Source organism: Neomonachus schauinslandi, chromosome 7, assembly GCF_002201575.2.
Source record: "Neomonachus schauinslandi chromosome 7, ASM220157v2, whole genome shotgun sequence".
NCBI lineage: Eukaryota > Metazoa > Chordata > Mammalia > Carnivora > Phocidae > Neomonachus > Neomonachus schauinslandi.
The window spans coordinates 150,645,637-150,670,166 of NC_058409.1; the positions used below are offsets into that span (position 1 = coordinate 150,645,637).

Genomic DNA, 24,530 nt, shown 5'->3' on the forward strand with positions numbered 1-24,530 from the left:
CATACCTGTGTATACCTGTACCACACCTGAGTGTACCTGTAGCACACCCCCGAGTGTACCTGTAGCACACCCCCGAGTGTACCTGTAGCACACACCCGAGTGTACCTGTACCACACACCCGAGTGTACCTGTACCACAACTGAGTGTACCTGTAGCACACACCTGTGTATCTGTATCACACACCTGAGTGTATCTATACCACACACCCGGGTGTACCTGTACCACACACCCGAGTGTACCTGTAGCACACCTGAGTGTACCACACACCTGAGTCTCTACCACACACTTGAGAATATCTGTATCATACCTGAGTGTCTGTACCACACACCTGAGAGCATCTATATCCCACACCTGAGTGTATCTACACCACATACTTAAGAATGTCTGTACCACACACTTGCGGCACCTGCGTGGTGCAGTTGGTTAAGCGTCCGACTCTTGGTTTTGGCTCCGGTTGTGATCTCAGGGTTATGGGATCAAGTCCTGCATCCAGCTCTGTGCTGAGCATGGAGTCTGCTTAAGACTCTCTCTCCCTCTGCCCCTCTCCACTGTGCTCTCTTTCTCTAATAATCTAATACATAAATACTACAAATACTATAAATTCTAATAGATACATCTTTAAAAAAATTATATATATATACACACACACGCCATACCTGAGTACCTGTCTGTAGCACCCGAGTGCATCTGTGTCCCATACCTGAGTATCTGTACCATGCCTGTCTATACCACACACCCGAGTATCTGTGCCATACCTGAGTACCTGTACCACACACCCGAGCGTCTGTATCATACCTGTCCACACCACATCTACATGCATGTACCACAAACATAAGATTATCTGTACCGGTTTACACCACACCTGAGAGTATCTCGATCATTGTTTACCTGTACCATACACCTGAGAGTATCTGTGCCACACTCACGTGCATCTGTACTTAACCTACGCATGTCTGTACTCTGCATTTGAGTATTATTCGTACACCTGAGTGTATCACACCCACGTGCATCTATACCACACATCTGAGTGCATCTGTACTGTGCTCTTGTGTTTCTCTTCACCGTGCCTGTGAGGTACTGAGAAGCCCACACTTTTATTAGAGGAACAGCCCTTCCTTCCTAACCAGAGAACATGAGACCCTTACCCATCCCCAATCAGACTGTATCTTTGTTAAAATTCTGCATACCTTTCCTTCCCCTTCCAGAATCAGCGGTGCAGGGCTCATCACCCATTTATACAGTTCCTTCTCTGTGGATGACCCAGCAAGAGAACAGGTCTCTCAGTGTCCACTGTGTGGCCTCTGTGGAGCTCAAACACCAACTGTGTACTGGGGGTAGGTGCCTCACCAAGGGCACAAGCTGCTCTGAGGCCATCTCAAGAGGGGGTCCAGGTGCAGGGAGAGGGGAGGGGCTCCCACGTGCACAGGACAGAGCACAGCGAGGCTGATGGGCAGCCACATGGGCCACCCTCACTCCAAGCTTGAGGTCTCTGCAGGCCTGGGTCAAGGGAGAAATGAGAGCAGCATCTTCCAAAGGCACCTCTTGTACCCACGGTGTAGGGAAGGGGAGCGGGCAGGCAGCAGAGGGGGTGCGTGGCCTGGGGGTGAGGGCATGGGGTTTATTAGCTGGGAGACACTGAGTCCAAGAAGTCTATGAGAACCTAGAGAGAAGCCACCTGAGCACCTCAATGTGTGGGCCTTGGGTCTGAAGTCTCTTGGAGTCAGAATTTGGGGTATGGGGTCAGATGGAGCTCACTGAAATGGAACTTGGGGTCATGTGCTGGTGTTGCATCATGAGCATGTTGATGCCTGGAGAGACACCCAACATGGCAAGTGGTAGAAATCCCCAAAGAAACCTCCACATGGGCCATCCCCCACTGAGCTCACAGAGCCAGTCCATGAGCCCCACAGATTCTTTATCCCAACCCCACATATTGTGATCAGTGGTGTTCTGACCTTTCTAATCAGATGCCACAGATAAACCCAGAAACGGCCCCCTCCCAACCAGCACAGGCCCCCAACAGGACCCCCGTGGGACACCAATTTCAGATGTCCCAGACCCATTTATAAATCACTGGACACCCATCCGAATGTCCTTGCAACCGCTGCCCCAAATTCTGGTTTGGGGAAGCACGCTAAAGAGAGGAAAGAGGCAGAAAACAGCCTCAAGTGATCCCGCGAGGGACAGGGTGAAGGGACTGGCTGTGTGTCAACAGCAGGCGACACGGACGACCACTCCAGCTGCCTGCACCCCACTTTCATGTTCAAAAGCCACAATTAACAGATCATTGCAGGGCAGGACTCAATCATCGTAAATAACAGAAACCCACACGCTTCTAAACCAAATCTGGATTTATATGTTCAAGGGAGTTTTTATGAAATTTAAACTAACTCCTGCCACAAAGGACGGCGGTATCCTTGGATTTCCCATAAGCAGACTCAGGTGGACACCCCAGAAGGTGTCCTGGTCCCCTGCGAGCTCCCATGTGAGTATATCTGACGCGGACTGGGACAGGGGGCGCATTTGCTTTATTGCTTATGTTGCATATCCAAACAAATACAATAAACCCCGTTTTAAAAAATGTAAGGCACATAAAAGCCTCTGTGCAGGTTCCGTATTATTTTTAAATTCCTAACGGCTAATAAAAGTATCTCCACTATAGGCCTGGAGCTATCTAGAAATGCACATGATGAATTTTTTGCATGCAGGACACCTGAAACATTATCATATCTTACCTCATGGCACAACTGAACAGTCTCAAATCAAATGTCTGTATGTGAATAATGATTATAACTATTGTTACATTTGCAAAAACCTTATCAGCTTATCCACATATATACAGTTGGGTCCCCAAATGTTAATTATATAAAATCTAAAGGAAGAACAGTATCTAGCTGCATCTGTGTCCCGTTTCCTTAAAGGGAGATTTGGCATTTTTAGTCTTCCTTCCATAAGTCATGTTGCTATTTGCAAAGGCCAGTGCTATACGATGCTGAAGACCATGGACAGATACTGTTCATATGACACTTGAATCCAGCCGTCCTGATCCGTATCGTAACGCCTGAATATATCGGTCAACCTCTGGGAAAGAAACAACAGGCATTTAGATCTTGATATTTAGTAAACAGAAGGAACGAAATGTATTTGGTAAAAAGACATTTAGGAACCAAAGTCACCCATGTCTCCAGACACCCCCAACTCTGACGGAAACCAGGGCAAGAAGGCATGGGTGGGTATCCCTGACCACCCTCAGGCCTGTCCATCATGGAGAATGCTGCGGTCTGGTGGGACAGCAGGGGGTGGGAGGATGAATACAGGAAGCTGGTCAAGAGGTCAGGGAGTGGGCTGTAGGCCCAACTCATCGATACACCACAGCCCTGGGTCCTGGCTGAGCCCTCTAGTCCCAGGCCCTGGTTTCCCAAGTGGTCCATCCAGTGGTGAGCCTGGGTCCTCCCTTCCTTCTCTAAGACCAACGTCATGGGGGCTCTTCCTCGAACGCTCACCTCTGCTCTGGCTACTTGCCACTCAGGCCACAGGGAAACCAGCCCTGACTCGGGCCCCTTCCTTACACCCAGCAGGTGAAGGCCCAGACACAGAACATGGAAGGGTAGGTCTCCCTATACCAGCCTCAGGGTCCCTCCTGCCCACCCCACCCATAGGGCTCCACCCTAGTCTGTTCACAAGCTTGATCCCCCCACAGCAGGTTAGGAGCAGAGGGGAGAGCCCTGCACCCAACAGCAGGGACAATCAGATGAGTGCCACCCCAGGTGAGGGGTGCTGGATAACCGCAGTAGGCCTGAGGAATCACATGTGATAAAAGGAAGCAGGCAGAATGCAATTCCCCAGGACAGGAGAAGAAAACAGTGCCCAGGTTCATCATGAGAGCAGACTGGCGCCCGGCCCTCTGGCAGCAGGTTAGATGGGGCGCCTGACGCAGCTGACTGTCTACTTGGGCGTTAGCCGGGAGCGTCCTAGCACGCTGAGATGCTAACGTCAAACCAACTACAAAAACACCAGCAGCAGGTAACGCTGGCTTAAAGAACAATGGGCAATTCTTCTTTGTACTTTAATTGTATTGTCCCAAGATTTCTACAGATTTTCGTGTTCTTTTGTAAAAAATCATTTTTAAAAAGCCTTGGGGCACCTGGGTGGCTCAGTTGGTTAAGCAACTGCCTTCGGCTCAGATCATGATCCTGGAGTCCCGGGATCGAGTCCCACATCAGACTCCCTGCTCGGCAGGGAGTCTGCTTCTCCCTCTGACCCTCCTCCTTCTCATGCTCTCTGTCTCTCATTCTCTCTCTCTCGAATAAATAAATAAAAAATCTTAAAAAAAAAAAAAAAAGCCTTTCTCTTTTTGTAGAAAGGCAGATGAAGGAAAACATTTTTTTTTTTTTAAAGATTTTATTTATTTATTTGAGAGAGAGAGAATGAGAGACAGAGAGCACGAGAAGGAAGAGGGCAGAGGGAGAAGCAGACCCCCTGCTGAGCAGGGAGCCCGATGCGGGACTCGATCCCGGGACTCCAGGATCATGACCTGAGCCGAAGGCAGTCGCTTAACCAACTGAGCCACCCAGGCGCCCGAAGGAAAACATTTTTGAGGATATTTTACCTGTGGCCTGCAGCTTTTCGTTTACATTCCCCACCTCTGTCCAGTGTTTAGGGTCACTCGGGAAGGGTGGGTGGGACCAGGGACTGGCAATCAGGCCTCCAGCTCAGCATGGAGCCAGGGGGCAGCGGCTGCTGCCAGACAGACTCCTCCTGGCTGGCCTGTCCTCAGCCCAGAGGTGTGCGGAGGCACTGGGCGAGCTTCTCGTGGGACTCAGATCACGTTACCTCAGCTACTGAAAGCCTACACTCGATGACCTTTGCTTAAGAAGAAAGGATCAGATGTTCACTTACGGGACATAACCTCAAATGAAAACCCTAACCTTAGAGCAATTTAGATGCAGACAATAATGAGACTTATACACTACATCATTTTCTAAAGTGTTCAGACGACACTGCCAATGGGGTGGGATGAGATGGGGTAAGGCTCTCCCCATTTCAGGAAGCCAAGATGCAAATGTTAACAGACCTGGCTCTCCAACGAGGCCTTGAACAACAGGGACTGGGCTTTTCCCAGACTCACTGTACTCAGCAGGCCACAGAAATTTCACTTTTACTGACCTAGCATTCTAATGGAAAAAAAACCCGAGAAAGTTTCTCAAAATTCCAAATTATATTTAAAAACTTCAGACTGTTCACATCTCTCAGTGGACACTAAAGCTGACAAGAGGTAACCCTAACCTGGATTCAAACTACAAGGACTTCTCTTTATGGAAAAAACATCTGCCTTCCACAAATGCAATCTGTGTCAGTGTTAAGGGCCGGGGGGTATTAGGATCATGGAGGTATGACATCAAACTGTCCACCAGCTGGTAAACTGTTGAACCTGAGCAATAGGCACACGAGTTCATCATTCTTTTGTCTCTCTTTTTTTTAATTTGTCGTAATAAAAACTCTGAAAGCTATCTAAGGGTTTATCAGTTCACTGCATGTCTAAGCTTAAATCTAGGTAACCTGGATCCCTACCTAGAGACAGGAGCAGGGGGGCCTGTGTGGGCACAGCAGGGCAGGCTCGATTACTCCTGCCCTCTGTCTCTGGAAAGGATGCTCAAGGTCTGCACTTGTTTCTCTCATAGGTAAAGGAGCAAGGCCATAGGAGGGAGATGTGAGGTGCCGGGGTCAGGGGGATTCACGAGCTCCACCAGAAGCTCCTTGGCTCTAACACCTGAATGAGGCGCCAGGTCCTGTCTTGGAACTTCCCTCACACAAAAAGGCAGGGCACAGTAAAGATCACGATGGAAAATTTACCCATTTCCTCAGAATGAAAATACAACAAAAATACCAGAGTATACATGTAAATAACCCACTCGATTTAGAAAACACGACCTCATTCTAAGGGACTGCTCTATAATACAGCTGACCCTTGAACGCAGGGTTAGGGGCAATGAACCCTGGAGCAGTCAAAATGGCTAACAGACACATGAAAAAATGTTCATCATCATTAGCCATCAGGGAAATCCAAATCAAAACCACATTGAGATACCACCTTACACCAGTGAGAATGGCAAAAATGGACAGGGAAAGAAACAACAAATGTTGGAGAGGTTGTGGAGAAAGGGGAACCCTCTTACACTCTTAGTGGGAATGCAAGTTGGTACAGCCACTTGGGAAAACAGTGTGGAGGTGCCTCAAAAATTTAAAAATAGAGCTACCCTATGACCCAGCAATTGCACTCCTGGGTATTTACCCCAAAGACACAAATGTAGTGAAAAGAAGGGCCATATGCACCCCAATGTTCATAGCAGCAATGTCCGCAATAGCCAAACTGTGGAAAGAGCCGAGATGCCCTTCAACAGATGAATGGATAAAGAAGATGTGGTCCATATACAATGGAATATTACTCAGCCATCAGAAAGGATGAATACCCAACTTTTACATCAACATGGATGGGACTGGAGGAGATTATGCTAAGTGAAATAAGTCAAGCAGAGAAAGTCAATTATCATATGATTTCACTTATTTGTGGAACATAAGGAATAGCATGGAGGACACTAGGAGAAGGAAGGGAAAAACGAGGCAGGGGGAATTGGAGAGATGAACCATGAGAGACTATGGACTCTGAGAAACAAACAGGGTTTTAGAGCGGAGGGGGCAGGGGGGATGGGTTAGCCCGGTGATGGGTATTAAGGAGGGCACATACTGCATGGAGCACTGGGTGTTATATGAAAACAATGGATCGTGGATCACCACATCAAAAACTAATGATGTATTGTATGGTGACTAACATAACATAATAAAATTAAAAAAAAATCCACATATAACTATGATGCCCCAAAATGTAACTACTAACAGCTTACTGTTGACCAAGTCTTACCAATTAACAGTCAATTAACACTTACTTTGTACATTCTATGTATTATGTATTATGTACATATTCTTACAATAAAGTAAGCGAGAAAAAAGAAAATGTTAAGAAAATTGTAAGGAAAATACATTTTCAGCACTATACCATATTTATCAAAAAAAAGTCTGCCTATGAACGACCTGCACAGTTGGGCCATATGCTGCTCAAGGGTCAGCGGTATTTCCACGGGGAGAAAGAGCACTGTGGGCCATACTTCCGTGTAATAGAGTTACACCTTCTCCACAGACAAGACTAACTTTTATAAGCCCCGAAAACTGACTTTACTCCATTAAATCGCTAATTCCAGAATGGTACCTCCCTCTTCCTCTGCTTTCGCGGATACTCCCTGCCTGCTCCACCTCTCCGCTCACGATGAGCCCCCATGGAACCCCCATTACCTGCAAGACGATGCAGCCCTGGATGAAGTCGTCAAATGCGATCTGCCCCCGTCCTTGTCTGTCGAACTTGCGAATGAGGATGTCGTGAAACTGGTCAGAGAGCCGGTACCCTTGAAGAGGAGAATGAGGATGAACAGAGGGCCAGGAGAGTGGACATTCCCATCAACATTCACGTCCTCCTTCCAAAAGGCCCCACGGCCTCTGACATCAGGTGATAACAAATGACCGAGGCTGGGGTGGGAGACTCGAGGCGCAAAATCATTCATATGCACTCTGGGAACGAAGCCATCATTCTGCAATGCGCCCCGCCTACAGTCCCATGAATGGCCGACATGAAGACCACCCCCTCTTTCTGGAAGGGTGAGTGTTACTCGGAGGCCAGCGCTGCCAGGCGCAGCAGGTCATTAATGTGAGCTCACTCGTTCACATCAAGTATACTCACCCCACAGTGCTGCACCCCAAAAACCACCCCGCAGGGCAGCCCAGCTTCGTTGTGAAGTTTTCGTTTTACAAATGGTTTCATTTTACATTTGAAAGATTGTATCACTGAAGGCTTCCAAATAAACAAAATGTAAACTCAGGGAAGTAGCAGATTCATTGACGGGTACTCCCCTCTATAAATTAGCACACTGACATTAGGAAATGAAAGATTACAAGGAGCAAGGCAGCCTCGTAAAGTTCACAACCACTCAAGGGTCATCCAATGGTTTCTCTCCAGACTGCACAAATGTTATGACAAAGAGTCACTGATGCCACCTTCAACTCACTGAATGTCTTGGAAAGGTCTCCAGCAGGGAGGTGGTTCTGAAGATGCAGGGACACAGCGGCCACTCGCCTGTGGGACACCTCTCAGGGCCACTCTAAACAAGGATACCTACTTCCCTCCTAATCCCACTACCTGTGTGACTGTGGTGTCCTTACTTATTCAGGAGACAAGATCCAGGGGCCAAAGTATTTTTACCGGTTTTCCGTCCTGTTGGAATCTTTGCGAGGATATATGTACACCTATCATCTGAGTGAATTTCATAGTTAATAACTTGCAGAAACACTTACTTTTCTAAAAAAAAGATTCAAACATGCACACACATGACAGTACCTTCCAGAGTGGTCAGCATACTCTATCCATCTGTGACTTAAATCCAGGGCCCCCTTCCCTGCCAGCTGAGTAGAAGACAGGATCCCTGACTTAAAAAAAAAAAAGAGACAACAGGTCCTGGATGGGGGTCACACCCCCAGCCCCTCTGAGTCTCCTCTCCTCACACCTGGTACCTGTGCCTGTGGACAGGTAAGGAAGAGGCCCAGGCTGGTCAGGGCTGAGCTCATCCAGGGCGTAGACAGCAGATGATGGCCATCGCTGTGGCAGTCTCCCGCCCAGACATCCACAATCTCTGCAGACCACGTAAGCAAGTTCTATCATCCCTGGGATTAGCTTCCAATTTCCCCGGTCCTCAATATTATCGTAGCGAGAACAAAACCAACAGAAGTCAGACTAGAAAAATGAATGATGAACAAACAGCCTATAAAAGAGACATTTACATAAGAAGCAAACTCTGAGAGCAGACTCTTCTCTAAGAATTTCCTTCAGTGAAAATCCATGTCATGATAACCCCACCCTCGTAAATTAAGAGGATGTGCCCTCTGGAAATGCAAATCAAAACCACAATGAGGTGGCTCACACCTGTCAGAAGGGCTGGTATCAAAAAGACTAGAAATGCCACATGTTGGCAAGGATGTGGAGACAAGAAACCCTCGTGCACTGTTGGTGGGAATGCACACTGGTGCAGCCACCCTTGAATCAGTATGGACGTTCCTCAAAAAGTTAAAAATAGAGCTACCACATGATCCAATAATCCCACTACTGGGTATTTACCCAAAGAAAACAAACACACTGATACGAAAAGATATTTGCACCCCCATGTTCACTGCAGCATTATCTACAATAGCCAGGATATGGAAGCAGTCCAAGTAACGGACTGATGGATGGATAAAGAGGTAGTGTGCACACACACACACCGGAATATTAGGCAGCCATAAAAAAGGATGAGAGCTTGCCATTGGCGACAATATGGATGGACCTAGAGTGCATTATGTTAAAAGAAATAAGTCAGAGAAAGACAAATACCAGATGATTTCACTTATATGTGGGATCTAATAATAAAACAAATGAACAAACAAAACAGAAACAGACTCGTAAGTACAGAGAACTGGTGGTGGCCAGAGAGGAGGGGGTAGGGGGATGGGAGAAATAGGTGAAGGGGATTAAGAAGTACAAACTTCAGATTATAAAACAGTAAGTCCAGCGATGAAAATACAGCCTAGGGAACAGAGTCAATAATACTGTGACAACACTATATGGTGACAGATGGCAACTACACTAGTCGAGGTGAGTGCTAATGGAGAGCGCTGTCGAATCTCTTGTTGTATGCCTGAAACTAACATAACATTTATGTCAACTATACTTCATTTAAATGGAAGAAAAGAAAAGGAGGTGCCCTCTGTGTGCAGCTCCCCTGGCTTGTGACCCTGGTCAGCAGCAGCCCCTGCTGGACCTGACGCGCTGGCCACAGGGCCACACCCTGACCTTAGGAGAGTGAGGTTCTCTCCTGACAACTAACAAGCACAGGATTGTTAGTTGTATGGGAGGGATGGTGACAGCCCTCTACAGAGTGGTCCTGGGCTGGAAGGAGCTGGAGGCCTGGCTGGCTTGAAGATCCCACGAGTCACCAACCTATTCCCAGCACCCCCATACGACAGCACATCTTCACAAACCTGGACGCTAACCAGTAACTACTCTCCAAGGGACAGAAACTGTAGCAAGGGACAGACCTGGGACAGGACACCAACCCGTGTCTATAACCAGCCAATGGCATGAAAAGGGTGGGGGCTGCCTGTGGACCTGCCGGGACCCTAACGCAAATGGGCTACTAATTTTTAGGGTGGGTCCACGGCATTGATTTGGTGAGCTAACGTCCACACCTTCCAGGGATGCAGAATAAAGCATGCTGGGCTAACACCACACAGGTCTTGTATTCCCTGCCACATGACCTCCATGACCCTGAAGCCATAGTAGGGACTCAGAGGCCAGAGAGGCCGGGGCACTGCCTGCCTCAGAGCTCCCACCGTGAGCTCTAAGGACCCAGTGGGCCACGGGCACGAAGGAAAGAGAGGGCTCTGGGCCTGACAACGTTAGAAAGTGCCGTGTTCCCTGACACCTGAGGTCACTTGTCTGGATGTAATTCACAGGACCCAGGTTCCTCCCAAGCTGTCCTCGGCCCAGTCAGGCCTCCAGCTCCTTCCAGCCCCAGGACCACTCTCTGTAGAGGGCTGCCACCATCCCTTCCATATGGCCCTACCCGTTCCCCTGTCTAAGGGCAGAGCAAAGTCAGCTGGGTTCCCAGTCTCAATGCAGAGAACCTGAGGTCAAGTCCTGCCCTAATCTTGACCCACACCTAGTGAGTGAGTTGAGAACACAAACTTCCTATGGAGTCCCAGAACCTCTAACTGAACACCACAGGAATTCATAAGGAAAAAGAAAGAGAAGACAGTCAAAAAGTGCATGCCCAAAGGAAAAACAGGAGAAGGGGTAGAAGTTAACAACACGTTAACATGAGAATTAAGATGTACTTTGTATTATTAAAACTCAAAATACCTACAAGTTCATTAGTACATTATAATAACATAGTACATTATAGAAAAAATAGTACATTATAAACTAACTTGCCTGATTTTTTTTTTTCTAGAAGGTATTCATAAGCAGTCTTTCAAGCAAAATGTAGCAGGAGTTTTGTAATAGGGCCCCAGTAAACAGAGGGCTGAGTGAGATCATCCCAAACACACCAGAATCTGGGTGTAACTCCCACAAGCCTTGGACAAGTCTTCCATGTGCGTGTTCCCTCCACACACACAAAACCCCAACACCCTCTCAGACCCACACACCAGCATCAGAAGGCCCACTGACCCACCCTGGAAAGGCTGGGCAGACACCCCTGGTGGCACGGCACACTTGGGCTGACATGCACTTGAGAATGGCAGCCTGAACGCCTAGTATCGCTGTGCCTGAGGCAAGCAACTGGTATTGCCACTTACAGAATCATCTCCTACAAGTATCTGATCGTCTTGCTGTGTGTTGTGATGTATCATGAATTATAAGCTGCCGGACGTTTTATTTTCCCTTATTCACGTGAAACTGCTTCCAAAGCCATCACATTCTCAATGTGCATGTCACATCACTCCATTTCACAAATGATAAACGATTGCATAGCTTGTATCTCATTTTGGATGGAAAAAAACACATAAAGTCTCCAAGTCAAATATAACCCTTCATGATATAAATAATATCAAGGTATAAATCAGTATGATGTCAACAAAAATTTCAGTTAAAAAATCAGTAAATTGAGGGGCACCTGGGTAGCTCAGTGGGTTAAGCATCTGACTCTTGATTTCACCTCAGGTCATGATCTCAGGGTAGTGGGATCGATCCCCAAGTCAGTCTCTGCGCTGGGCGTGGAGCCTGCTTAAGATTTCTCTCCCCCTCTGCCACTCCCCCACTCTCAAAAAAAATCAATAAATTGACCAAAGTAAAAAAAGTTAATGACACCAAAATGGCCTCCAAAATGAAATACGCTACACAATCAAGATAAGTGAATTACCAAAACCTGAGAGTGCTTGCTTGAGCTCGTTCTTGTCAATCATCCCAGAGTTGTCCCTGTCATAGGTGCGGAAGACGTTCTGCCAGTCTGTGATGTACTTCCAGACGCCAGTGAACTCACTGAAGTTCACACCAGCCTTGTTCTCTCGGTCAAACATGGCTGAGACAGAAAGGAACATGAGTGGTACACAGTAGCTGGTAACTCAAGGTTAGTTGGCAAGCAGCTCAATCCCAGCACAGCCACTCCCACACTTCCCTCGGGGCCAGCCCCGTGCTTAGCCAGCAGATGCCCAAGTGTTGGTAAGAAATGCTCATTCGTTGATGGGAGGGCTGGATCTCCTCTGCTGGATGGTTACCCAGCCACAGCCCCTAAACCACCTGAGACAGACACGAGGCACACAGTAAAGAAAGTGCAAGAAAACACACCCGCAGACCCACAACAGAAATAATGCTTGACACGGAAGTAGCCTCTACAGAAACACGATGCCTGGAGGGTGCTCTTGCTTTGTCAGGAAGAAACGGAGGTTCAGAGTGAAGTAGCCACCTCCACTCTCCCAGCTCCTAGTTCAGCTCCTTCCTTTCTCCAAGAGGACCTACAACCACCAGTGCAGGCCCACTGCAGTGAGAAAAAGACTCTACTGGCTTTAGATTTTAGTTTTTTTCAGTAAGACCTGCTTTTCATTAAAAAAATCAGCCTAAGGGTGCCTGGATGGCTCAGTCAGTTAAGCCTCCAACTCCTGATTGCAGCTCAGGTCATGATCTCAGGGTCATGGGATCCAGCTGCGTTGAGCTCCGCACTTAGCGGGGAGTCTGCTTCTCTCCTTCTCTCTCTCTCTCTCCCCCAAATAAATACATACATACATAAATCAATCAATCAATCTTTGAAAAAGAAAAAAAAAATCAGCCTAATTCCAGGTCCAAATATGAAAGAATCTATAACTGTATTTATATATAATGGCAAAATGGCAAAAAATATACATAAAAACTGTCTGTACTCCTGCTACCAAGAAAATGACAAATCACTTGGTCCCTTTCACGTAAAGAAGCCAATATAAGACTGAAACAGGAGCGCTCTTGGTTGCCCAGAAGTACACTGTAATTCAGTGAAAGCTCACATAAGGGAAAAATGAGGTCAGAAACCGAGCATCAGTGTTTCCGCCAGTCAACAACCATGCAAGATATGGACGGTGTGTGAAACGTGCTGGTCCTGTATGTACATGAACTCTTCAGAACCGGGAACTCAAGCTGAAGTGCTCGGCCAGGAGGGCAGGGTGAGGGGGACAAGGCAGAAAGCACAACCTGCATCCAAGCAGGACAGGAGTCTGCCTGCGCCTTTACTTACATATGATTGACCTGACAGTCACTGGATTAAATGGAGTCCATGTGCCTGAAAATAAATGACAGGAAACAGTCAGAGAAAATAGTTTTCACAGCAAGCTCTAAGATTCTAATCTGTAACATCAGTAGCTAACGACAGTAACTTGCTGTTCAAGGAAGACCTTGGGACCACAGTTCTCAGCAGGGACATAGTCCCCAGGGGACATTTTTGGTTGCCATGACCACAGGGGGCTGTAAGCATGTCGTCGTTTGGGTTCGGTCCCTCACTGTGCAGGAGTCCCTCAGGCCCCAACAGACATACATTCAAAGCTGTTTATAATGACATGAGGCCGGGGGCTCGCTCTCGTTTACTACATAAACAAGATATGGTTTTATAGTACTTTTTAAATTTTATTTCTTTCTTTATTTTTTTTACAGTGTGGATCCCAACAAGGGGCGTGAACTCACGACCCTGAGAATCAAGACCTGAGCTGAGATCAAGCGTCGGACACACACAACCGACTGAACCACCCAGGTGCTCCTGGTTTTACAGCATTTTAATATACACTCTATTTTCCAGGAATGCAGCCACCAGGTAAGTTGAGAAGCATACTCAAAAACTCAAAAACATAAAACCATGCCATAAAAATTTTCTCCTAAAATTATAGTTTGAGCATATTATTTTCATTGAGAGTGTGATTCACTTCAGAATAATAATGGGGATATTCGGGGCGCCTGGGTGGCTCAGCAGTTAAGCGTCTGCCTTCGGCTCGGGTCATGATCCCAGGGTCCTGGGATTGAGCCCCACATCAGGCTCCCTGCTTGGCGGGAAGCCTGCTTCTCCTTCTCCCCCTGCTTGTGTTCACTCTCTCGCTGTGTCTCTCTCTGTCAAATAAATAAATACAATCTTTAAAAAAAAAAAATAATGGGGCTATTATCAAGTATTTGTTATAAAGGGGACTGTTGAATCTGATAGAACCATTTATCAACTGGTAATGAAATGTTCACTAGATACCTTAGATACCCTTATGCCTCAAAATCTGTTTTCAGAGTAATTTATACCATTATCAATTTTTATACTCACTAAAAACAAAGTGTAAAAATATTTTTAATGTGGAGGGAAAGCAGTGTCTCTCCCCACATCCCACTTATATAAAACCTCATATTTTCTTCTATATATAAAACTGTTTTTGCCCCCCGCCCCCGCCCCAAAATCCATCCCCTGACCTCACATAAAGTGACCTTTCATTCAAGTTTGAGGCCTATTTGGATGTGGGTGCTGGGTACCACCCCTTACATTCTACCACACTGGGCTTCCCACCACAGCTCTAGAGGGCCATGCCCTCTAGTCAGGGCTCATGCACATGCTTCTCTACACCTCAAGTGTGGCCTCCCAACACATGCACACCCTTCACCACTCACATCTCCTGTAAGCCACAGGAAAAATGTGTCCCCAGGAGAGCTTTCCCTGAGCGCCCACATTGCCCCCAACCCCTACACATGGGGGCTAGATAAGCATCTTCTGCAGGCTTCAAGACATGTGGGGAGGGAGAGTGGGCAGAAGCCTGTATATAAAGCTATTAGGAAAGGTATTATTGAAAACTATGTTACAAAGAACCCAACAGAAAGGAAAATTCTAAACACAGAGAGGGTTACTTCTTTGCTGTTTGTTTTTCCCTCCTTCACACCTAGCTGCTGCAAGCCCTGAACTGCTCTTCCACAGGAGACAGCCCAGCACTGACTAGAAACCCCAGGAACCCAATGCACCTGTTGGAGCCTTTCCCTGGCCCTCTTTTCCTGTCTCCCCTCCACCTGATACAGGCTGATGAGCCCTCAATCAGTGAAAGTAAAGGCAGCCTCCACAGTCCATCCTGACTGTGAGCAGAAGCATCATGGGGCCGTCTCTGCAAATGACTTGGCCAGAGAAGTTTGAAACAAAAGCAACACAAGTGCAACAGTTAAGTAATGTAGAAACATGCGCATCTGCCGTGGTGAGGACCCGGTGCCACCTGGACAGGCATGCATGGAATACCCAGAGAGTGCACCCCTGAGGTGACCCAGGGGAACCAGCACCCATGCTGGAGGATTCTAAGGATGGCAGGGGTCCCAGGCTCAGGAGAGCAATAGGTCATCCTGAGCTGAGTCAAGGATGGAGAGAGGCTGCCCTCTAGCAGGAGACCCACAGGTTTTCTGCAGGGCTGCTGTGCAAGGGAAGGTGGAGGCAGGCTCCTCTGCTCATCCTTCTTGTTACCCAAATGGGGCCGGACTCTCCAAAGAAACCAAGGGATAATAACAGCCAACAGTTAATTGACTAGTTATCATGTACAGGTCCTGTGGCCTGGTTCTCAGAATGAACATCAAAGCTCAACAACTCACAGCGAAGCCAAAATACTACAACATGTAGACTTTGGGGGCAAAAATAATAAATAAATAAAATTTGAAAATAAATAAAAAATAAAAATCAGACTTTTAAAAATGTCATCACTGGTGATCTCTTTCCACTTTACTTCATCAGACCAGGAACTGCCAGCCCTCCGGGCTTTTCTACACAGAGGAGGTGTAGCGAGTCCTGCAGGGCTGGGCACCAAGCACTGGCATTCAATGCACAGAACTTGCAAGACTTTGGTGCCTCTTCAGGTTCAGCAAAATTCCATGCTTTCCCAGTTCTCTTCAGTTACAGCTTCAAATAGCACAACTAGAAATATGGCCTTTCTGAAAAGCAATCTAAATATTGATCAACAGCATTAATGATGCCTATACCCCCTGATGTGATAAATGTCACTTCTAAAAACTGGTTCTATGAAATTTGGAGTCAAATTACTACAGTATTTACATTAGTGAAAATTAGAAACAATCTAAATGACTAAGTGAAACACTGTAAACTCAATCCCGGTAGATACATTGTCTCCCAGTTCTGTACCAGGCAGATGCATGATCTAGTGGACTGGGGCTTGGCTCAAGGAGGAAAAGGATCTAAACTTCCAGTCTTCCTATTTTTAGATCCAAAGAAACTGGGGCCAGAAGTGCGATACACCCAAGGTTACAGGGTAACTTGTCAGTAAAGCCAGGTCCACCAAATCCCAACTTTCTTTTGTTTCTATCTGAAACTCTGGCTGGGCGTGTTTCTGGAAAGAGCAGACAGGACAGGCTGTACTAGGGGTCCTCAAGAACTCCTTCAGGCTCCATGACTCACTAAGACTCCAATACTCGGTCAGTTTGTTACAATGAAAGGACAGAGTAAAATCAATAGGGGGAAAAGGCACCAGGAGGAGTCCAGTGGACACCAGTGCTGCCCAGGACGTGCTTACTCCTCCAACTACGAGTTGTGAGGACACAGGCCAAGTACTGTCCACCAGGGAAGCTCCCATGTCTAGAGTCCAGGGCTTCTCTTGGGAGTCCATCATGGAAGCTCCAGATACCCAGAGGGAAACCAGGTGTTTGCCATAAATCCTACTATTAGCATCAACTATCCAGGCAAACAGGTATCATATAGCTCGAGGCCCTTGGTGGACAAAACACTCTTCTCAGTCAAAACATCACAGGAGGTAGCCAGCCATCAAAGCCCTTCCTAGGAAGGAGCGGACTCTGAGCAATCCAGGCCTGCTGAGTGAGTCCTTCCCCACACACAGGCAGAAGGAAGCTGAAGGTAAATCTCTAAAGCAGCAAACACCCTTACCCACAAAACTGGGCCTGTGGGAGCAGGAGCAGTGATGGGATCAGAAGCACGGTCTGCAGGGAACTAACTGTCGCTTATATGGTCTGATTTCCCTCATTTCCTCTTAATATGGGATCCCCAAGAGAGCTGGAACTCTATTTTGATAAAAATACCTTAAAAAGAATATATGGATTATTTTTAAAGTGCAGGTAAAAAATGTCTCCACAAAATACCTACATAGATTATGTGAAGGCAAACCTGCAGAAGCACAAAAGAGAGGCTTGAGCAAAATTAAATTCCTGCAATTCCAAGAAATATCACGCAAGTTAAAAAAAAAAAAGGGTACCAAACTGAGATAGTTTATCACATGTCATTTCAAAAGAAGGCAAGAGAACAGTCTTCTTCTGTCTTTCTTCATACCTGTTAACCACACACCTTCCTGAGAGCAGTCAATTTTAGAAGCTTTCCTATGGAAAAAAGTCTTATAAAGGACTCAGTGTATGGGACCCACAAGTACTCTTTCAGGATGGTTTCAACTACATTTTAGCAGAGAGCACACACACACACACAGATTTAATTAAAGTGAGAAACCATGCAAGTCTGAAACTTCAGTTTTCCCACCAGTAATAGACTAAGTAAACCAACGTCCTGAAATAACCTAATATTCCATCCAGTTCTAATATGAAAACAGAAGCCCATTCCTGGGAGAACAATTAGAAGTCAAAATAATGTCAATTGCATTAGCTCTCAGAAGAAGTCAAGGGGAGTGGAGAGGACCAGGACGGGCCCACCCAGTGGCCAGTTTCCACGCACACACTACACCTCTGCACAGGAGCCCGGCCTGGCCTCCTTCAGGAAGTGGCCTTTCTAGTGGCAGAGACAGCTACCACAATGATCACAAGATCGGAGTGTCAAGGACACTACAGCGATGCCACAGTGACTCAACAGCAGGCACATCCCTCCAGGCAGAACACCTGGAACTCGGGATGTACACGGCTTCAGCTTACATCAATGCAGGAGTACTGAACCCATGCAAGGGGGTGGACACCACCACGGAGACAGGTGGGAAGACACCGGGGCTCAGCATGCTTTGAGTGCCTGTGAGCATAACATGAGCAGAAGCACCGAGGGGGACCAGCAACAGACATCTGGATTTAGATTCTGGCTCCACAGCTTGAGAGCTATAAGGGGTAACTCACCTACTCTCGGGATCTGCATCATTAATAACCTGCTTTACTGCAGGAAGAACTTAAAGAAATTTATAAAGATATCCATGGTAGAACAAAAATGAAGTAAATTTTAATTACGTTGGATGGGAAGAGAAAAGTAGGAGGATAAGAAAGTAAGGGATCTAAGACCAGGTCAGTAAAATTGACCTCTCAAAATTCTAAGTTCATGCTAGTGGCAAGCCACCAACTTAAATTTTTTAGCAGCTAATTTGAAGAGGAAAATGTAATTGGTTAAAAGATTCAGGGTTAATAAGATATAAACAAAACAAGACACAACAGCCACCAGAGGTGCTCAGAACACCAGAGATACCACGCTCCCACGGAGAAGGAGGACGGCTGCTTCCCGGGCACCCCTGGCTCAGAGGGCGTGCTGGCTGCGGGCCTGCCTCTCTCCAGGTTAACGGTGACTACATACTTCGTGAGGCCAGTTCTTCCACGCCTCCAACAAAAGCTGAGGCAGGCCCACCGGCCAACTCAATACAAGTGCCTCCACAAAGACCACTGAGACAGTCCCAACCGTACTTACTAGCTGAGTTAAACTAGGTACCGATTTCAAAGTATCTCAGCAACAGTGAACAAAACATCCTCTAGGCAATTGTTAAAATTCACTTTCTTTTAAACAGGTTCCTGGTGGATATTTAGTAGTAGCTGAGTTCAAGATTATGTTCTGACAGAGTAAAGACCCGTATGCTTTAACGAGCTGAACTAAGGGCAGCACTGACACCCTCTCGTGAAAATACAGGAGCCTAACGCTATAGGTCAGACTAGGTGCCGCCACCACACCCCCAGGGCTCCCACAACATGGTGATTTGAGATTAGGTTTGTTACGTGCCCAGCACAGTGCCCACATGCAATGGATGCTCAGTGAGTGGCAACTATCATCACCACCATCCCCTGAGCTGACCCCCTGGCCAGTAACAATACTACTATACTTTCAGCTGACAACACGGAACCCTGCTATGTGCCAGGCACTGTACCAAGCACTCTCCATGCATTTTCTCCAACCACCCACCCAGAAAGGTCAAGTCCTTGCCCAAGGTCACATTCCTAGAACTGGCAGAGCCAGGATTTGAATCCAGACAGGAGCCCCCAGGGTGGACACCATCACGCTAATGAGGTCAGAGTGTGCCCATCACTCCCAGTGGACGTTTCACACAAACCCCAAACCTGGGTGGCACTCTCAAAACTTCAAGCAAACAGACAAAAAGGTGTCCAAATGGACCTGGGTCATGAATTGGTCCTCACTTACTGGAAAAGAACTCAAAAGGAATGCCTGCAAAGCATGACCCCCGAGGGCACTCTGACTGCAGTGGCCACCCTCTTTAACATATGATGTGAAAACATCTGTTTGGTCAACGATTAGAAAGTTTTTTTGGGGGGGCGCCTGGGTGGCTCAGTCGGTTAAGCGTCTGCCTTCGGCTCAGGTCATGAACCCAGGGTCCTGGGATCGAGCCCCGCATCGGGCTCCCTGCTCCGCGGGAAGCCTGCTTCTTCCTCTCCCACTCCCCCTGCTTGTGTTCCCTCTCTCGCTGTGTCTCTCTCTGTCAAATAAATAAATAAAATCTTTAAAAAAAAAAAAAAAAGAAAGTTTTTTTTGTTTTCTGAGAGAGAGAGAGAGTGAGCGTGCTTGCATGGGGGTGGGGTGGGGGGGCTCGATCTCACGACCCTGAGATCATGACGTCAGCCGAAATCAAGAGTCAGACATTTAACTAAGCCACTCAGGTGCCCCAACACTTAGAAAGTTTTAAGCCAGATTTGCCAGATCACAGCCTGCTGGATTCCAGTTTGTTCTGGCATCTTTCTAGTAGTAACCCTGTCTTCTACTCCTCTAAGTGTAACTCAAGCTTTGGAGACACAAAAAATGGAAAGGAGTTAATAACAAGAGAAGAATCAAGAAGGCACAACCATCAAAGCAGAAGTAAAGAGATTTCTTAGTTTCCTGAACACAGCTACATAAATACACACGAAGTCATACACCAATACCTGCGGCCCAAGTGTTAAATACTGGAAAAAGAAGTCAGTACTATCTACTGTTCTTTAGACATATTAATCTGCAAATACAAATCCTGCACTTCATGCAAACCATGACGCAGTGACAAGACGAACACTAAATGTCTGGTATGTGCCCACAAGGAGGGTAAGCACACTCCTTTAACCACCCGATATCCAGCACTGTGAAGCAGTGCTGGCATCCTTACTCTTTCCAGAACATCAAACTGCTGCCCACTAATAAAAATGGGTCTTTCGACATCTTAGAATCAATCCCTTTCTACCTTAAATGGCGCACCTCTGGAAAGACAAGCTACAAATCTAAGAACCAGAAAAGACAGTGGCATCTGAGGGACTCTTAAAAGGGCAAAACAGCTGGGTATTTAATGAAGTAAAAGGTCTCAAATAGTACTTCCATGGATTAATTATGCTGAAACCAGCGAGAACAGAACTCCACGGAGAGCCCCTAACACACCGCCACACAAGCGCTATGATCCTGTATCCCTGTCTGAACACCGAGTATTCCCCCACTGATAAGACCACCTTCCCACAGTCCAACCTCCAACATCCCAATCACTTCCCCATGGTGCCCCCAGCACCTTGATGATCCTCTCCAGAGAGGTCACAAAGACGGACCTACCTAAGAAATTCAGTGATCTTCAACGTACCTTAAGTGTATCTGCTGTACAAAGCTAAGCTTCCTATCCTTCCCTAAAACCTGCACCCCAACCTCCATTTCTCCAGAAGCGCTTCCCTGCACTAGTCCTAGCTCAGCAAGGCACTCAGAGCAGGATATCACTTGGCAAAATAAATCAAAAGCACCTCCACCACATGCCAGTAATAATAGTTAGGCCTTAATAAGTCCTCTGTACCTGGAAAAGGAAACTATTTACTACGGGTTGGTCAGGCTCAAAGTTCAGTACAAGTCCCGATGGCCAGGTCCCACTCACCATTGGACAGCGCTTGCTGAAGCTCGTTGTCCGATATCACTCCGCTCCTGTCTTTATCAACCCTGCAAGATCAAGAGCACTTCAGCTGGTGATTAAAAGTGCAGACCAAGCAAAACACGGCAAACATAAACATTTAACTCTCGCTTAATCCTGCGTTCACCCGGCATGCTCCCTCCCACGGACCTTCCGCTGCACTCTGCTAGGATGTCTCACTCCCGCATTGTGCGGGGGAGTAAAACATCTGCGCGCCTTCTCTCCGCCTAAGCGCGCCGCCGCCCACGTCCACGTCGGTTCCCCGCAGAGACACCGAACCACTTTCGTCTCTCTCCCTACACCTTCTCAAGCCTTCCTCCTTCGTCTCCCCTCGGCGGGGAGTTCCACCCACGCCGGTTTCTCTCCTTCCACAAGCAGCAAAAAGCCTGCCTCGGACAAGTCCGTCACGGCCGGGAGTCAGTGGAGGCCCCGCCACTCATTCACGCGGAGGGACGACTCCGGACGGAAGGCCCTGCGGTTACGGGCACCAGCTTCTTTCCCTGCCGCTGGCAATGTAACAGCGCTGAAGTGGTCTGCTTCTGTCTACCTCAAGCAAGCATCCCCAGGAGACCCTCCGGGAGCAGCAAGCCCCTCAGCTGCGGGCTCTTGGCGTTGCAGGGGAGGGGTGGAGGCCGCGACCCCGAGCATCCGCAGCGGGCTCCGCACCTCCACAGGGCCCCGCGGGAGGGAGGCGCCCAGGGGGCGGCAGCAGAGGGCTGGGGGTGTCGGGCAGGAGGCCGGGGAGAGACCTAAGGGAGCCAGGAAGGAGGCCACGGTCGCGATGGGAGGACGAAGGGAAGCAGGAAGGAGGCGGACGGTAGGCCCCAAGGAGCCAGGAAGGAGGCCGGGGAGAACAGAGCGGAGGCCGCTAGAGCCTCATAAGCGCCCGGGTGGCGCCGGGCCTCACCTCTGGAAAACGTTCCACAAGAAGCTCTGGTCCGGCAGCGCCGCGCCTCCAGGCGGGCCGGCCCCGGGGCCCGGGCGGTAGGAGTAGGCGGCCATGGGCCCAGGCGCACCGCACCGCAGGGCTGAGGTCCCCCGGGAACGCGAGAGGCCCGGGGCGGCTCCACTTCCGCCTCTGCTGGGGAGGGGCCTGGCGCTTACGTCACTTCCGGGGCCACACGAAGGCGGTGTCTCCCCGCGGGCGGCTGGGGCGCCGCAGAGCTCCTGGCGGCCCGGTTGCTAGGCGACGCCCGGGGCTGTGCGGGTGCCCGCGGCGGCCGCCTCCGGACTCGCGGAGCCGCGTGCGGAAGGCGCTCGGTCCGCAGGGCGGAGGGACAAGAGGCGCGGAAGGGGCTCCCCTCGACCGTGTTTAATTCTTGCTCCAAGAAGTTCTGGAAGGGAGTGTGACCGAAGGGAAGAACACGCTTTTCCGGAGCGTTTCGGTCTCCCCGTGCGTCGTCCTGTGGCGTCACCCGCCCCTCACCGGCGGCTCCGCCCGCTGGGGAGCCCCTGCCAGCTTCGGGGCGGCGGGTCCTGCGGGTCCTCGGGGCCGGGGCCGCCCTGGGCCGGCGGCCGCGCTCGCCCGGCTTCCTGGTTCCGGGTCGCCAGGCGACGTGCGTGCGGACTCCGTCAGTTTCCTCAGGGGGATGAGGGCGCTGCGTGACGCCGGCTTCGCCGACAGGACTCCTCTCAAACCTCCTCAACAAGGCGAGGCTTTCCCACGCCTTAGTGAATTCGGGTGGTTTCTGAGTTTCCCCTCACACAGTAGTCATGAGCCATCTTTTCTAGAACTTTCCACAGCGCCGGGCCCATCTTTCGTGGGTCTCCCATCGCGGGCTCCTCTTCTGTTGTAACTCCACAAAAGGAATAGCCAGGGTTTTGCGGCTTGCTGGAGCTCGCCGTCCGATATCACTCGGCCAACTGGCAGGGAAACCAGGTCGCGTGCCCGCGGCGGCAGCAGGCCCCGGGCTCCCTCTCCGCCCGTGTCCCACCTGGACCGCCTCGGCCCGCGCCGCCGCAGGGCCCAGGAGCAGTCCGCTCCGCCTTCCTGTGGTGCCCGGCGTGCTCTCGGGGAGGCGCGCTGCACCCGCGAGTCTCCCACCGTGCGTGGCCCTCAGGCCAGGCCTCCAGGCCAGCTGCAAAGTCAGCACCCTTCTGATGAGAGAGCCGGCCGCCTGAGATCAGAGAGGCAGGCCCAGGCCTCCCTTAAGGCTGACTCCTAACAGGGGCATTAATTACTAGGAAATGAGGGTTTAAGGAACATCCCGCGCCGGGCCGCACCCCTGTAGTCTACAGCTGTACGATCAGTGTGGAAGGCTTCTCAGACACCGGCCTGGGGCGGTCGGCCCAGCGGCGGTCCCTGCCTTCACGCCCGCCCTCGTTTCTTTCTTTCTTTTTTTTTTTTTAAGATTTTTTATTTATTTATTTGGGAGAGCGAGAATGAGAGAGAGAGCATGAGAGGGGGGAGGGCCAGAGGGAGAAGCAGACCCCCCGCCGAGCAGGGAGCCCGAAGCGGGACTCGATCCCGGGACCCTGGGATCATGACCTGAGCCGAAGGCAGTCGCCCAACCGACTGAGCCACCCAGGCGCCCATGAGAAGGGATACTATTTCTTTTTTTTAAAGATTTATTTATTTATTTGAGAGAGCGAGAATGAGAGAGAGCCACATGAGAGGGGGGAGGGTCAGAGGGAGAAGCAGACCCCCCGCCGAGCAGGGAGCCCGATGCGGGACTCGATCCCGGGACCCTGGGATCATGACCTGAGCCGAAGGCGGTCGCTTAACCAACTGAGCCACCCAGGCGCCCCATGATTTTATTTATTTAAGAGAGAGAGAGCATGAGAAGGGGGAGGGTCAGAGGGAGAAGCAGACCCCCCGCCGAGCAGGGAGCCCGATGCGGGACTCGATCCCGGGACTCCGGGATCATGACCTGAGCCGAAGGCAGTCGCCCAACCGACTGAGCCCCCCAGGCGCCCCAGCCCTCGTTTCTAACGCGCCTCTGGCTCCCAGAGTCTGGACAGAACAGGGCAGGTAGGCCGCAGCACCTGCGCCACGCTGTTAGGGCGGGCCCACGTCTTGCCGTCCTCGCTGTGAGCCACTGCCCCCGAATGGGGAGGGCGTCGCCTGCTGTCCTGTCGCCCGGTTACAAAGATGCGCAGCCACAGGGGTGACCGCCTACTTGCCAACAGAAAGGCAGAGCAGCCCCTGCCCAGTTCCACTGACTCAGTCACTTGAAGTATTAATGCACTTGCCACTCTCCCCCCGCCTGTCTTGGGATTCAGTTCCCTCCTAACCAGGTCTGTTCCGAGCTTTCCAAGTAGATGTAGTGCTCCCGGATCGGATGGGAGAGTAGAGATAAACTGAAAGGCAACACTGCTCTCTTCCTCCTGTTAACGTTAGTCTGTAATGTCTAATGTTGGGG

The 24,530-nt window shown here is 49.3% G+C and overlaps 1 protein-coding gene across 3 annotated transcripts; it reads right to left on the reverse strand.

Moving 5' to 3' along the window:
• Window positions 1-2,351: 2,351 nt before the first annotated feature.
• Window positions 2,352-22,561, reverse strand: PDCD6 (programmed cell death 6). Of its 3 annotated transcripts, none has more exons than XM_021687119.1 (6): window positions 22,076-22,561; window positions 21,136-21,197; window positions 13,338-13,382; window positions 12,003-12,155; window positions 7,348-7,457; window positions 2,352-3,081 (listed from the first exon to the last, which is right to left on the reverse strand). In XM_021687119.1, the coding sequence occupies exons 1-6, from the start codon at window positions 22,168-22,170 to the stop codon at window positions 2,983-2,985; spliced, it is 564 nt and encodes a 187-aa protein (XP_021542794.1). In that variant the 5' UTR covers window positions 22,171-22,561; the 3' UTR covers window positions 2,352-2,982. The 3 variants fall into 3 exon arrangements, with proteins under 3 accessions (XP_021542794.1, XP_021542793.1, XP_044772957.1); XM_021687118.1 differs by having other exon boundaries at window positions 11,997-12,155; window positions 22,076-22,558; XM_044917022.1 differs by lacking the exons at window positions 12,003-12,155; window positions 13,338-13,382 and having other exon boundaries at window positions 22,076-22,273.
• Between the last annotated feature and the right edge of the window lie 1,969 nt (window positions 22,562-24,530).

Coding starts and splice junctions, on each gene's coding strand:
- PDCD6 (XM_021687118.1), bottom strand. CDS start 22,170: ATGGCCGCCTACTCCTACCGCCCGGGCCCCGGGGCCGGCCCGCCTGGA. Junction 21,198..22,075: donor TTGTGGAACGTTTTCCAGAG/GTGAGGCCCGGC, acceptor TTGATCTTGCAG/GGTTGATAAAGACAGGAGCG. Junction 13,383..21,135: donor TCAGCAAGCGCTGTCCAATG/GTGAGTGGGACC, acceptor ATTTATTTTCAG/GCACATGGACTCCATTTAAT.